Source organism: Acinonyx jubatus, chromosome D4, assembly GCF_027475565.1.
Source record: "Acinonyx jubatus isolate Ajub_Pintada_27869175 chromosome D4, VMU_Ajub_asm_v1.0, whole genome shotgun sequence".
Classification (NCBI taxonomy): domain Eukaryota; kingdom Metazoa; phylum Chordata; class Mammalia; order Carnivora; family Felidae; genus Acinonyx; species Acinonyx jubatus.
The window spans coordinates 187,676-200,642 of NC_069391.1; the positions used below are offsets into that span (position 1 = coordinate 187,676).

General features: G+C 49.4%; 1 protein-coding gene across 9 annotated transcripts in view; it reads right to left on the bottom strand.

The window, feature by feature from the left end:
- The window catches only part of CACNA1B (calcium voltage-gated channel subunit alpha1 B), a 189,793-nt gene that overhangs the window by 143,080 nt on the left and 33,746 nt on the right, over window positions 1–12,967 (bottom strand). For 7 of the 9 annotated variants that reach the window (XM_053204274.1, XM_027051022.2, XM_053204275.1 and 4 more), the window contains exons 4-6: window positions 10,126–10,217; window positions 8,765–8,917; window positions 7,360–7,550 (exon numbers count right to left, since the gene is read on the bottom strand). In XM_053204274.1, the coding sequence (XP_053060249.1) occupies window positions 7,360–7,550; window positions 8,765–8,917; window positions 10,126–10,217 (436 nt within the window). Of the gene's footprint in view, window positions 1–4,343; window positions 5,080–5,497; window positions 6,446–7,359; window positions 7,551–8,764; window positions 8,918–10,125; window positions 10,218–12,967 lie in introns of those variants that run through there. The other 2 variants (XM_053204278.1, XM_053204277.1) reach the window with 2 other exon arrangements.

A 12,967-nucleotide genomic window follows, 5' to 3' on the forward strand; every position in this document is an offset into this window, starting at 1 on the left:
GCGACTGCCTCTGTGCTGACAGCTCAGAGCCTGGAGCCTGCTTCGGATTCTGTGTCTCCCTCTCTCTCTGCCCCTCCCCCACTCATGCTCGGTCTCTCTCTATCTCTCAAAAATAAATACATGTTAAAAAAAAATTTTTTTTTTTTTTTTAACTAGAACTACCCTACGATCCAGGAATCACAGTACCGGGTATTTACCCAAAGAATACAAGAGCACTAATTCAAAGGGATACATTCACTCCTATGTTTACAGCAGCATTATTTACAACATCTAACATATGAAAACAGCCCAAATGCCCACTGATTGATGAATGGATAAAGAAGATATATAAATATACATTTATATGTAAATGTATTTATGTGTATACACATATACACACACATACATACATACATATATACATTCAGCCACAAATAAAAGAATGAAATCTTGAGGCGCTTCGGTGGCTCAGTCAGTTAAGCATCTGACTCTTGATTTTGGCTCAGATCATGATCTCACAAATTTGTGAGTTCAAGCTCCATGTTGGGCTCTGTGCTGACAGCTCAGAGCCTGGAGCCTGCTTCAGATTCTGTCTCCCTCTCTCTCTGTCCCTCCTCAGCTCGTGCTCTGGCTCTCTCTCCTTCTCAAAAATAATAAATAAACATTGAAAACATTTAAAAAAGAAATCTCTAGACCCAGACTGTAGAATTCTACCAATTCTCAAAAAAAGAATTAATACCACATACACAAATCTCTTCTAGAAAATGAGAAAGGAAGAACTACTTTCTAATTCGTTTTATAAAGCTTGTATTGCCTTCATACCAAAACCAGACAAACATAATTCAAACTAGAAGGAAATTACAGACCAAAAGCCCTCATGAATATGGGTGCCAAAACCCTTAATGAAACATTAACAAATTGATTTAAGCAATGTATAAAAATAATTATATACCATGACCATGTGGAGTTTGTTCTAGGGATGCCAAGCCGTTTCAAAATTCAAAAGCCAATCAATGTAATCCACTGTATTAACAGACTAAAGGAAAAATCACATTATCATATCAATGCAAGAAAAGTATTTTGAAACATCCAACACCCATGCATGATAAACCCTCTCAGAAAGGTAGGTATAGGAGAACTCCCTCAGTTTGATAAAGGACATCCACAAAAAACAAAAAAATTGCAGTTAACATTATACTTAGCAGTGAAAAACTCAATGCTTTTTTGCTAAGATTGGGAGCGCAGAAATATGTCTATTCTCTTATCTACCAAAAAGTTGGAAGTTTCAGCCAGTGCAATAAGGCAAGGAAATAAAATAAAAGGCATACAAATCAGAAAGGAAGAAATAGACTGTTCCTGTTTGCAGACAACACGTTTGTACAGGAAATCCCAAAGACTCTCCAAAACATCTCCTAGAATAAATAAGTAAATTCAGCAAGGTTGCAGGATATAAGATCAACATATAAAAATCATTTGCATTTCTTACAAAACATATGCAGGACTTGTATACTGAACTCCAAAGTGCTGATTAAAGGAATCAAAGATAATCTACATAAATGGAGAGATACACCATGTTCATGGACTAGAAAACCCAACATAGTAAGGATGTCGATTCTCCCAAATGGAACAAAATGGGAGTGATCAGTCTACCTGGTTTAAAAGATTTATTTTACAGTACAGCTGCAATAATGAAGATAATGTGCTATTCGTAGAGAGAGACACTCAGATCATGAGAACACAAACGGACCCACATAGGACGTCTGGCCGTCTCAGTCAGTGGAGCATGCGACTCTTGACCTCAGGGTTGTGAGTTCAAGCCCCACATTGGGTATGACCTTGTTTAAAAAAGGAAGGAAAAGAAAGACCCACACAACTACACCCAAATTTTTTAGCAGAGGTGCAAAAGTAATTCAATGGAGGAAATATAGCCTTTCAACAAGGGTTGCTAGAGCAGCTGGATATTCACAAGCCTCCAAAAAGTAAGGAAGGTAGGAAAGAAGAGAGGGAAGAAGGAAGGCGTGGAGAAGCAGGGGGAGTGAGAGAAGAATGTCAACCCAAACCTCACACTTTATTTTTTTTTTATATTTATTTTTGGGGGGGGGGGAGGGGCAGAGAGAGAGAGAGAGGGACAGAGGATCCAAAGAGGGCTCTGCACTGACAGCAGAGAGCCAGATGCGAGGCTTGAACTCATAAACCAGGAGATCGTGACGTGAGCCAAAGTCGGATGCTTAACCAACTGAGCCACCCAGGCGCCCCTAGACCTCACACTTTATGCAAAAATTAACTCAAACTGGACCACAGACTTGCATGTAAAATGTAAAACAATAAAACTTTAAGAAAAAAATCATAGAATAAAATCTTCAGGATTTAAGGCTAGGCAAAGAGTTCTTAAATTTGACCTTAAAAGCCCAATCTACAAACGGAAAAACTGATAAACTGGACTTTTTCACAATTAAAAATGCGTGTTCTGTGAAAAACCAGGTGAAGAGTATGAAAAGTCAAGTTAATGACTAGAAAAAAAGTATTTGCAAGCCACATATCTGACAACCAACTAGTTCCTAGAATATATGAAAACTTCACAGTAAAGTAACAATCCAGACAAACTGTGGACAAAAGATATGAAGAGGTATGTCCCTGAAGAAGATAAATGAATGGCAAAAAAGTAGGAAATGATACTTAACACCATTAGCCATTAGGAAGTGCGGATTAAAACCATAATGACATATCAGTACACACTTAACCAGAAGGGCTAAAGTCAAAAACGATGACAACATCAAATACTGGTGAGGAGGCTACATTATCCATCCACTCCTGATGGGAATGTAACAGAATACAGCCTTCTGGGAAATTTTTAGTTTCTTAAAAAACTAAACTTGCAACTACTATACAAGCCAGAAATTGCACTCCGAGGCATTTATCCCTGAGAAATGAAAACTTATGTTTACACAAAAACCTGTACACAAATGTGTAGAGCAATTACGTTCACAACAGCCCCAAACTGAAAACAATCCATATGTCCTATAGCAGGTAAATGTTAAATAAACCTAGCCCACCCATATCACAGAAGACTGCCCAGCCATAAAAAGGAACCAATTACTGACACACATTAATCTAGATGAATCCCCAAAGAATCATGTGAGTGAAAATAGCCAATACCAAAAAGTGACATATACTATGGTTTCATTTACATAACCTCCTTGACATTACAGATGTGACAAAGAGACTGGTGGTTAACAGGGATTGAGGGGAGTGAGGGTAAGAAAGAAGTTGGTGCGGCTACAAGGCAACCTGGGTGTCCTTCCGGCATGGAATGTTGTATATCTCAATGACATCAGTGTCAGTATTCGGGTTGTGAGGCACACTAGTTCTGTAGGGTGTAACCATTACAGGAGACACGGGATCTCTCTGTATTATTTCTTACAACTGCACATAAGCCCTCAATTATCTCAAATGGAGTTTACTTTAGAAAAAAACCACCAGCCAACCCCCATCTCTCCCTGCAGCTCCCTCCCACCGTCTTGCTACACCTCACAGGGAGCTCCGGGAAAGAGCCGACTCCACCTGCCGTCCTCACTCTCATCCTGCCTCACCTTTAACCTGCACCTTCCGAGCTTCTACCCCCACCACCGAAACCGCTCTTGTCAAGTTACCAGCATCTTTCTTGACCTCTGACCTGGTTGATCATTTCTAGGACCTAGGTCATTTTCTAGAAACTTTTTTCTTAGCTCTGCTTCCAAGACCCAGCATGCTCACGGTGCTGCTTCTACCCTGCCTCAAAGGCTCCACCTTGGTCTCTCGCTGGCTCCTTCTTTCCTACTTGTCTTCGGAATGTTGGAATTCCCCCAACAGCCAAGCTCAGAGAGGGCTCGGTCTTGGGCCTTCTTTGCTTCTCCTTCTACATTCCTTGCTGAGCCAATCACATCCTCTCCCATAATGTTAAACTCCATCCATGATCTCAGACAGACACCCTCAGCCCTGCTGTCTCCTCTGAGCTCCCTGTCATATACCCAACTGTATACTCAGCGTCTCCCTTGCATGAAACCAGTTCTTTGAAACCTTATGGAGGCAAATCAGAGTCCCTGGGCTCCACTACTACTCCACTGAAACAAACCGAGCAAATATCTCACTCCCAAGTCTCCCTTCTCAAGAAAGGGCACCACCTTCCCCAGTGGCTGATGTCACATCTTTGGTTCTTCTCTCTCACACTGCACACCCAACAGACGAGCAAGCCCTACCTGTGCTCACTGTAAAACACGGCCTTTGCACCTATACATGTGAACAACCCTTCCTCAGAGCTTCGTGTAACCAGTACAACGAGCATATGCAAAACCACATGTATATAATCATAAGCCAACTTCACTTACCTCCTACTGTCCCTTTGAACATATTCATGCCCCTGGATAAAAACCTGGATAAGTCCTATAACTTTTCTGATAACTCCTGGGTAGTAGAAAGTTCTACAATCACTTTAAGTAGAAAACACAGTCTCAGTTCAGTAATTAAGTGTCCAATCCCAGCTGGCAATAGAACTACTTAACATGCTTTACACTGAGAATATCTACTCTTTTAGCTGGCCTGCCACAGCTGGCTGCTTTCGCTGGGAAAGGGAGGCGTGGTCCCTCTTTGCCCCTCCACGCCTAACACTGTTCCTTCTTCCTCGGCTTGCTGCTGGCTGGGTTATTGACCCCGACACAATCCAAGCAGGGGAGGAAAAAGGGTGGGGGGTGGGAGGGAAGGCAAGTTTTTCCATGCTTGGCCGTGCCCTGAGATAATCTCATCTTTCTGGGCCTGACGGAAATTTACTGCTGACTCCTCTCTCACAAGGCATTTCTGTGGGTTCTTCCAGGAACCCATTTGACTCCACTTACTTTTCAAAATGCAGGCAAGCCATTTCTCCCTCAGTTGGAGAACTCCCCCACCCCCACCCCCATTTTTCCAGCAGTCTGTTGTGAACATAGGTTCTCTACTGAGACGTCACTCGCCCTGGTCAGAATTTAAAAGGGCTCTTGGCTGGCTACTGTCCCTTGGCCATAGCTGGTCCATGAGAAACACTCACACACCCTCCTCTGTTCCCAACATTGAGTGTATTCTCCACCTCTCTCCCTCCGCCCCACCGTGGCAGGCCAGTGGCTCCTGCCCTTGAAATCCCGGCACCGTCACTTGGGGCTCCACACTCCAGGAGCACGTCTGGGTTGGAGGCAAGCAGCAGGCTCTTTCTCTGAAGAACCCCCTTCAAAACACCCGGTCTGATTTGCAGCAACTCACCCCTTACCCCCCAGTGTGGGGAGTGGACCCAGCCAGGTCTAGGCCACCTCACGGGTCACCACTGTCACTGTGTCCTGGTGCCTTGCCAAACCGCCAAGGCACAATCTCATAGCACCTGCATGTCTGGCTTCCAGACCTCACCAGGCCTGGCTTTCACAAGGTGTCTAACTCATTACTCCCTGCCCCTCATCCACCTTTGTTTTCTTTAAAGCACTTGGCATTATAAGGCCTTTATCGAACACCTTCTGCTCACCACTGTACATGTAGCATCTCGGGGGTGCCCGGAGCCCAGCGGGTCCAATGGAAGTATATGCCAAATGAACCCTCTGTGGCTCTCATGACCAGTCCTGCCCTAGGGCCTAGTTCCTGCTCAGCCCCTCCCACACAGGGCACAGACCCACCCATCTGAGTCACCAGGGCCCCTGGCCAAGTCCCAGGGGGCACTGAAAGCTGCAGAGACCTGTTCATGCAGCCCTTGCTCAGGTGGGGCTGGCAGGGATGTGGCCAGCTCAGAGCTATTTTTAGGGTCTGTCCTTGGGAAATCGTTCCTTGACCGGCTGTAGGAAAAGGACAGTCAAGCTCCTCATAACTGCCTTTGTGCCTGTTCTTCTTTCCCTCAATTAAACAGAGCCTGTCAGGAGACACGACTCCCAGTCCAAGGAGGGATCTGGTTCAAGGGACTTTGGGCCAGCTTTTCCTGAACTTCCACCTTCCCTCTGCACGCTCAGTGAGCATTTCCCAAGCATCTGCTGGATTCCTAGCCCTGAGATCCACCTGGGTTTCCATGCACCCACAGAGTAGAGGGCCCCAGTCTGCCCCTTTCCTCCTGTCCCTCATGCCACCAGACTATCGCACCGTCATTTCTTCCCCGGGCTCCTAGAGGCCGGGAACCCAGGCCTCCAGGGGCTTAGAGCCCAAACCCCACCTCAGCACCCAAGTGGCAGGTTCAGCACAAGGTGTCTTGTACCTGCAAGTCCTCCACCCACAGCCCACAAGCAGAGCTCGCTCTAGCTATCCAGAAAACAGCAATCCGCCAGCCATACCTTCCCAGCCAAACCTTCCAAGATTTCTAGCTCATGTGTGCCTTCCTTGTCGACCTCCCAAAGTCCCTGAGGGACTAATTTCATTGTTCTTATGCCCCGGTGGCTCATAGGGCTACAGCATGTAGGAGGTAGCGAGGGAGGTCATCACATAAGAAAAGAGACAGAATTCTGCTCAAGCTTTTGTGGTCGAGTCCTCCCAGAAGAGCGTCACATGGAGGAGAGGTGGCAGTGAGATGGGCCACCAGGCAAGGGCATTAGACCAGCTTCTGTCATGGGTACCAACCCAGACTGCCCTGTGTACATCACTGTGACAGGCAGGCATCCTCGTGGGCAAGAGGATGAAGAGGAAACAGCACCAGATAGACACGGCAGAGAAGACAGAAATGTGCAAGACACACACTCTGAGCCCAGAGCCCCAGCGCCATCAGAGAAGTCTTCCTGAGAGTCTGCTGAGTGTAGCCATAAACCCTGCCCTGCTCCTGTCTTTACCGGGCAGCCTAGGGACAACAAGAGGCCCAGCAGGCTTCCCTCTCCCTCCCTCCATCCAGAAAACCCAGCAGGGATGGCACAACTAGTAGTTCCCAGCAAGCTGCCTACCAGTCGCAGGGCCTTGAGCAACTTCAACAGCCCCTCCATGCCTCAGTTTCCTCACTGTACATGGGGTTCTTGAGATGACTCTATGAGTTAACAGGGATAGGACACTTCACGCAGGGCCTAGCTTGGAGCAAGCTTGCAGTGAGCCTTAGGGACTGGCACTGTGACCATGTGACCAGCAGCAGCAGTAGCATCTTCCCTGGCATTTTCTTTGCTGGCTCTCTACCTGGCCCTCGGTTTTACTTTCATGAGAGAAGCTGTCCTGGAGACTCTAGGACCTAGGTCAAGAGTTCAAGTTGACATTGATGACAGTGGGCCCTTGGTGGAGTCATCTGAAGGAAGGGGCCTGTATTTCATCCTAGGGTAGAGGAAGGAACTTGGGGCTGGGCACAGGCTCTCAGGTCAGGAACGTCACCCCAAATGGGATCCTAGGAGCTCCAGGGTCCATCCACAGTCCCAGGGCCAAGATGCAACTCACGTTATAAAGGATGTCAGTCCATCCCTCCATGGTGATGCACTGGAACACTGTCAAGATGGCAAACAGGATATTGTCAAAGTTGGTGATGCCAAAGTTGGGTCCCGGCCAGTACTCCCGGCACTCGGTGTCGCCCTCACACAGCCGGGCTGGGGCCTCCTTGCCACAGGGAAAGTCACCCACTGGCTCTGGATCTGTGGAGAGAAGAATGAAGCACAGACCCTGAACCCAGAAACACCGAGTTCTCCAACCCCTCCTGCGGCCCCTGGGCTTCGAAGGCCTCATCACAGGTGGGCAGGCATCAAGCACCAATGGAAATCCTCCCTTGCTCCCCCCACCCTCCCTCCCTGCACCAACTCTCTCCCCCTGCCTACAGTCTGGCTCCCCCTGAGCTCAGACCAACCGTCCCAGGAACCACTGGTCAACCTCTCCCTTCCTACTGGAACCTGCCCATTACTGTTTAAACACGCTCAGGACTCGCTCGCCTTAAACTCAAAAACGACAAACCCCTAACATCCAACTCTTCCTGCCACTACAATGCTGACTGCTCCTTTCTCTCACAGCCAAACTAACACTGAGGCTCTCCTGACACACAGATGTTGCCTGTCACTCTGGAATCAGCCACCGCAGGCCCTGCTTGCCGGGCAGATCGGCTCAGAGCCCACACAACATGTGGCCACAGGATGGCTGGGGGCTGCAGGGCCCAGGCCTCACTACACTGGCCCTACAGAGTACTTTGATAAGACGTTTTTAAAATCATGAACAATTTAAATTTTAGTCAGAGCTTTCTCTGCGTCGACTGACACGTTCATGTGGCTCATCCGCCTCACTGCAAAACACACCCAGAGCCCAACCCGTTGTGCCGTCTCCACCAGAACAGCCTGGCCGCAGCCGCCATGTCTCTCCAGTCGAGATGTTGCCCTCCTGAGGAAGCCTGTTTCTGCCTTTGCCTCCCTGGAGCAGCCAGAACAATCAGATGACGTCAGTCCTCACTCAGAGCCCTCCACTGTCTTCCTGATTTCTCTCAGAGGAAGACTCGAAGTCCCTACCGCGGCCATGAAGCCCACGTGATTTCCCCTCTATTCCGGCTGCGCCTCGTAAGTGGAGTTCTCCGGCCTGGCAGCCACATTGCAATCCCTCCTAACGGCAGTCCGATCGCTGCTCACCTGTCCCCTCAGGAGAGAGGCCTCCCCTGGCCCATCTCTGTGAAGCAGGCTCCCAAGTTATTCTACCGCAAGTACCACAACCTGTAATCATTGCATTTATGTGTTTACTCACGTTTTTGTGTTTTTCAGGTTGTGGTGTGTGCCCCCCGCCCCCATCCGTCTGGCACCTAGAACAGTGCCTGTCTCCTGGATGAGTGAGTCTGTGGTCCCGTCTGAGCCCAAGGGGTGCTGCCAGGCCTCACCTGTGCTGTTGGGGAAACAGGCCTTGTGGAATTTTCCCATGTAGAACTCGAGGCCAATGATGGCAAACATGAGGATGGCAAAGAAGAGAAGCAACCCAATCTGCAGAAGCGGGACCATGGCCTTCATTATGGACTTGAGCACCACCTGCAGACCTGGGCCAGAGCAGCCAGAGCAGGGCACGTCAGAGCAGGGTGGGCAGTGCAGGGGGTGGGGGGGGGGGCAGACTGGCGAGCACCTGGGCTGCTTAGGACTGGGGGTCCTGGGGCAAGGTGCCGATCTGAGAGCCCTCAGGGTAGGGGACGGAGCAGGGAGCGTGGGGAGTCGGGGGAAACCGCACGTGCTTACACAAGAGTGCTCAGGGTGGGGGACCAAGCATAAGTCTCAGAGGGAAGTAGACGGAGAGAAGTCCCAGCGCAGGGGAGGGGCAGGGCGTGTCGTGTCAGAGTTGGGGTCTGGTGGAGGGTGGGTGCTGGCGAGATGTGTGGACCTATGGAGGACTCTGGGTGGAGCAAGAACACAGTCCTAAGAGGGGAGGGGAGGGGAGGGGGTGCTGGGAGGGAAGAGCAGATCTTGACAGGCCCCAACACTTTAGAGAAAGCAAAGCAGGGGACCTGCTTGCAGGAGTGTTTGACCACTGACCACAAAGCCAGAGGGACTCAGCACACAGAGGAAGCTCAACCCCATGACCCCCTCCCCGCATGGCCCCAGCTCTTAGATACAAGCCTGAGCCTTTACCTGGCAGGGTCTTGGGGCAGAACAGGGGCTCCCCTGGCAGCAGCCTCAGGGGGACATAGCCCTAAGTCCCTGCCCACTTGGGCCCTGAGGAAACCGAAAACCAAACTTCCACTGGACTGAGGAACAGGAGTCAGGGCCGCCCCTGCCTCTCAAGGTAACCCTGGCCATGCTCCTAACCAGGCGTGGCTCCTTGAGCAGCTGAATCCAAGAGCATGTCTTAACCGGGGCTCAGTTCTCCAAGGCCAAGCCTGAGCCAAGTCAGGTGGTCCTTTGACTATTTTGTCAGGCATCCTGCCTACCACCTTGCTCGGTCTCTTGTCTGTGCTTTAACCCCAGAAAAAGAAGCAAAGAGCTAGAAATGTAGCAGAGCATGTGAGGAAAAGCAAAGTTTCCATCTGGGGAAGCCAAATCAGGGCAAAACAACAGAGCCACTCTCTGGGCTTTCACAGAGAATGTCAGGCTTCTTCACACCTGGTTCTCACAGGTCAGGAGCCCTGAGCTTCAAGTCACCCAAGCCAAAGGGCCCACTGGTTAAGGCTTAACTGTGGCTGTGGCCATGGTGGGGCTGGGGGAGGGTGTTAGTGATCCAGGTAGGCTTGGGGCTGATTGCTTTTGCCAGACTCACTCGGAATCCCAGACACCAGCTTCAGGGGCCTGAGCACACGCACGGCCCGCAGGGTCCGCAGGTCGAAGTCAGTGCCCGCTGTGGCCAGGATCCTGGCAGGAACAGAGAAGGAGGGAAGTAAGGGTTTCCACATTCATGTGAGAGAACCCAGGCCCCACCACCCATGTCCTTTCTCCCAACAACAGCGACCCCCACTGTCTGAGCACGAGGCTGCCACAGGTTGTGGCACTGCTGTGGCAGGACGAGGCAGGCACTGAGTCCTGACGTCCTCGCGGTAATGTCAGCAATGACTGCTTCCGGCATGACCATCCCTCCAGCTAAACGGAATCACCCTGAGAGGACACATGGTCTCTGGCACCTGGCCTGGCCTTGTGTTTGCCCTCCAACTAAATCCAAGCCGAAACCCGGTCCCCAAACCAACCCCTACTGCACCCCAAGCAGCCTCACGAGACGGGGTGATGAGCGGAAACGAGTAAAACGGAGGCTGCGGCTCCCGAACAGGCGCCACACACAGCCTTCCTCACCTTCTCTCAGGAGAATACCGATCGGGGTGGGGTGGGGCAGGCGGAAGAGCGGGTACAGGGACTCAGGGAAGCCATCATAATCAATCCCATTAGCCAAAAGCTATATTCCAAGGTGTCCCATCTCAAAACACAGAAGATCAGACAGCCACCTCTCAGCACAGCCACTTCTCTGCTCCCTTCACACCAAAGCTCATGCAGAGGGTCAGCCCTTGGTGTCCCCACCACCTCACCCTCCTGTCTCCCCGTGGGATGTCACCCACACTATTCCCCTGAAACGCCGTTCAAGCCTTTGTCTTGCTGACTCCAATGGTCAAGTCTCCCTCTCTAAGTGGTTGCTTCTCTGCCCTTGGGTCAACTCCCTCATTTTCCTCCAAGTCCCCGGCAGCCCCTCAGGGTCTTGACCGCCACCCTGGCCTTCTCCACCAGACTCCAGAAGAGGAAGCCCCAGGGCTCAGGCCCAACAGGTCTACCCTGTAACTCTGAGCACCACACACATTAAGTGCACACACATTATTAAGTGCAGACTCATAAACCCAACTGCCTTTCTAACATTGCTACCTGGATGTCAAAATAGCATATCAAGCATCATACAATAAAGAACTGTTTGTTTGTTTGTTTGTTTGTCTTAACGCTACTGTTTAAAAGTGTTGAAACATGTACTTCTTTTAAAAAGTCCAGAGCTGGGGCACCTGGATGGCTCAGTTGGTTAAGCGTCCGACTTCAGTTCAGGTCACGATCTCGCAGTTGGTGAGTTCGAGCCCCATATCGGGATTTCTGCTGTCGGCACAGAGACCGCTTCAGATCCTCTGTCCCCCTCTCTCTCTGCCCCTCCTCCACTTGTGCTCTTAAATAAATAAATAAATAAATAGTCCAGAGGTGATACATTATGGTGACCAAGGAACTTTGGTTCTTGCCCCCGGCCTTGGTCCCCTCCCCACCACCTGGCTCAGTGAGCACCATTCGCCCACTGTTTATTTCAGGCAAGATCAGGGCTGCAGCCCTGAGTCCTCGCCCCTCTCACTCTTCAGGCAAAGCACCACAATCCTGTTGGCTCTGCTGCTGGAATGCATCCTGGACTCCTCATGAGGAAGGCCTTGTGTCCCCACCCCCGGTCAAAGTACCATGCACGAGTAATAAAAGTTAAGATGAAGCTAGGGTCAAAATAAGAAGAAACTCGCGGGTACCTGGGTGGCTCAGTCGGTTGAGTGTCCGACTTCGACTTAGGTCATGGTCTAACGGTTTGTGGGTTTGAGCTCCATGACGGGCTCTATTGCTGACAGCTCAGAGCCTGCTTCAGGTCCTCTGTCTCCCCCTCTCTCTGCCCCTCCCGTTCATGCTGTCTCTCTCTCAAAAATAAACATTTAGGGGTGCCTGGGTGGCTCAGTCAGGTAAGCATCCAACTTCAGCTCAGGGCATGATCTCACAGTTCGTGAGTTCGAGCCCCATGTCAAGCTGTGCTCACAGCTCAGACCCTGGAATCTGCTTTGGATTCTGTGTCTCCCTCTCTCTCTGCCCCTCTCCCACTCATGCTCTGTCTCTCTCACCCTCTCTCTCAAAAATAAATAAACATTAAAAACTTTTTTTAGGGGTGCCTGGGAGGTTCAGTCAGTTAGGCATCTGACTTTGGCTCAGGTCACGCTCTCAAGGTTCATGAGTTCAAGCCCCGAGTCGGGCTCTGTGCCAAAGCTCAGAGCCTGGAGCCTGCTTCAGAGTCTGTGTCTCCCTCTTGCTCTGTCCTTCCTCCGTTCGTGTTCTGTCTCTCTCTCAAAAATAAATAAACATGAAAATAAATAAGTTAGGGGCGCCTGGGTGGCTCAGTCAGTTAAGCATCTGACTTCAGTTCAGGTCATGATCTTGTGGTCTGTGAGGTCCAGCCCCACATTGGGCTCTGTGCTGACAGCCCAGAGCCTTGAGCTTGCTTTGGACTCTGTGTGTCTCTCTCTCTCTGCCCCTCCCCCGCTTATGCTCTGTCTCTCTCTCAAAAATAAGCAAACATTTTAAAAATTTTTTAATTAAAAAAATAATAATAATTTAAAAAATTTTTTAATGTTTAAATAAAATAAATATTTAAAAACACCACATATTAAAGTATGTGGGGTTCAGTTAAAGTGATGTTTTAGGGGAAATTTGTAAACTTCAATGATTTTTTCAAAGATTGCAAATAAATAAACCAAGCACAGATATACCTCAAGAATCTTGAAAAACAGTAAATATACAGAAAAGACAAAAATGGAACTAATAAAGAGTAGACATGCCTAAAACAGAAAATAGAGAAATAACAGCCGAATCTGAAAGTTTAATAAAACGAACAAGCTTCT